Here is a 2,509-nt window from a genome sequence, read left to right on the forward strand (position 1 = left end):
CAGAGAGTCTCTCGGCCTTGAAATTATTTGCACGATATTTTATTCCCGCATTCTTCATTGGAGATGGTCAGATTCTTAAATCACCAGTCCAGCACAGTTCTATTCAACAGAAATAAATGTATTTGACACACAATTTGAAGCAATAATTAAAAATGTGCAAACTGCTGCATTAAAAAAAGTTAAAGAAACAAGTGCAATTTAAGACTATTTTTATTTAGTGCAATATACCCAAAGTTTTATTTCAACATGCATCTTTTTTTTATGCTCTCCAGAATATGATTTGTACGCTACACAAGCAGCCCATCGCAGCGTGGACTAGTGCACTGGCTACATTTCTAGTGCTCAGTAGCCACATGAGGCTGGTGCCTGGTGCTTGTGGCTGCTGCCTTGAGCATCTCAAATCCTGCTCCAGATGCTCCAGAAACACCTCCTTGGAAGATCTTTAGAAAAGTGCCTCCGGGGGTGGGGGGCCTGGGTGGCTCAGGTTGCTAAGCATCCACTTGGCTCAGATCATGATCTCATGGTTGGTGAGTTCGAGCTCCGCCTGTCTCTGCTGTCAGCACAGAGCCCCTCTCTTGCTCTGCCTCTCGCCCGATCGTGCTCAGTGTCTCTCCCTCTCTCTCTCCTTCTTTCTCTCAAGAATAAACATTTAAAAAAAAAAAAAAGTGCCTCCAGACTGGACAGCTCCCTGGTTCTGCACCAGGCTGCCCACCAGGGGCTCCTTAGCCTCCTGGGTTATGCACAGTGGACCCACGGAGAGGGCGTGAGTGTCAGGGGTACTGACCGTTGACCCCAGGAAGCCCCAGGGACCCAGCAACCCTGGTAGGTCCGGGCTTGGAGCGCCCTGGGAGAGCGAGACTTTTTGCTCAGGGAGCAGAGCAGCGCGCGGGGCTGTGAGCTTCCCAGGCAGCACAGTAGTACACGCCCTCGTCGCTCTTCTGCAGCTTCTTCACTGACAGTTCACAGCTGTTGCTTTCCTTGCCTTTCTTGGCATCGATTTTGTCCACTTCCAAGCCCCCATACCTCTGCACATGTAACCTTGACATGTCCAGCATGAGGATCCTCTTGGGCGTAGTCCCCTCCTGGTGGAGGTACCAGTGAATGTAGCTGACGGAGGCGCTGTCTTGGCAGGACAGGGTGGCCGAGCTGCCCACACGCCCCACGGCCACAGCCTGCTGAGTCAGACTGATCGCTGCCTCGCCACCTGCAAGGGGGACAGCGGTGAGACGGAGAAAGATAGGAGCCTCAGCTCACCCCGCACCAGGGTCACCCCGCACCAGGGAAGGAGTCGGGACCTACCTGGAAACAGGAGGGCACACAGGAGGGCGAGGGGACCCAGCATGGTTCTGCTTCCCTGCTGGTGGGGAGAAGCCCAGGGTGACCTCCCAGCTGCACCTGCTGGACGGAGACTGACTGGATAGGTGGCAGAGGGCAGGTTAGGGTCTGAGCTCTGCTTCCCTGAGGCATCTGCAGGCACTGGTGAGAGAGAGGAGGGAGGGAGGAGGGAGGGAGGAGCCAGAGCGGGGACAGGTCTGACCACAAGAGGGAGAGGGACCACCAGTGGTCAGGGTGCTAAGAAACACTGAAGAACTTTGGTGCAGTAAGAGCACCACTAATAATAGCAATTTTTGATTGGACATCGACTTTGCTTGAGCAGAGCACTAATAGGTTTCTGCTCAGTATCTCTTCCAAGGCTGCATGCCTAAGGCGAATCAGGTGGGATGACAGCCGGGTTTGGCTGGAGACAAATCCCAAGCCTCAAATGGCCACTTGGCACTCACAGAGCAATGGGGCGTGGCCTGCCCAGGGACGATGGGGGCAAGCAGAGCAGCAATGCCCGCCTAAAAGGCACCGCCCCGCCCCCCCCCCCCCAGCTGGCACTGGAGCATTGTCCCAAGGTGGCATCAGAAGAGTAAATGCCCTCACGTAACACGATAGCTGTGCAGTCGTGGGCGAGCTGTTTCTCCTCCTTTTCCTCATCTGTCAAAAGGGACCTCGTTCATTTGCAGGCAGACTGAACAGGAAATGTGAGCAAAGCGTGTAGCCTGTCCCAGGTGCATAGACAATGCTCAGGAAATGTTGGGGACGGGCGTTTCACCTCAACACTGGCCTGGGTGCCGTCGATGATTTCTGGGATCCCCAGAGTGCAAAATTATAGGGAATATTATTGTTGTGGAAAACAGGGATATGTGTGAATGTGTGTGTGTGTGTGTGGCCAAAGGCAGAAGTCTGAGTTGACCCAAGTGGGGTGCGGACCAGGGGGCGGGACCAGGTCCTGAGGTTCCAGGGTCAGATCCTCAGAAATGGTAAAGGCGGGCCTCCTGAAGGGGCAGCTGAGGAATGTGTCTGAAATGAAATTTTGAGAGATAAAGGGAGCATTGACTTCGACTGAAATGAAGCTGCCCTTTCAGTTATGCCAGGTATACCAGGGCCTCCTGGGTGTAGCTATGATAAATAGTTATGCTAATTATACCCTGACCTCCTGGAGGGCGAGGCAGTGGGGACAGCC

At 53.8% G+C, this 2,509-nt stretch overlaps 1 gene segment (V, D, J or C); it reads right to left on the minus strand.

Moving 5' to 3' along the window:
* Positions 1-1,486, minus strand: LOC121024391 (T cell receptor gamma variable 4-like). The segment is given in 3 exon segments: positions 1-99; positions 785-1,204; positions 1,300-1,486. Coding segments are annotated over 2 exon segments (381 nt in total).
* Between the last annotated feature and the right edge of the window lie 1,023 nt (positions 1,487-2,509).

The sequence above is a fragment of the Herpailurus yagouaroundi genome, unplaced genomic scaffold, assembly GCF_014898765.1.
Source record: "Herpailurus yagouaroundi ecotype Mexico unplaced genomic scaffold, PumYag 64286, whole genome shotgun sequence".
In the NCBI taxonomy this organism is placed as follows: Eukaryota; Metazoa; Chordata; class Mammalia; order Carnivora; family Felidae; genus Herpailurus; species Herpailurus yagouaroundi.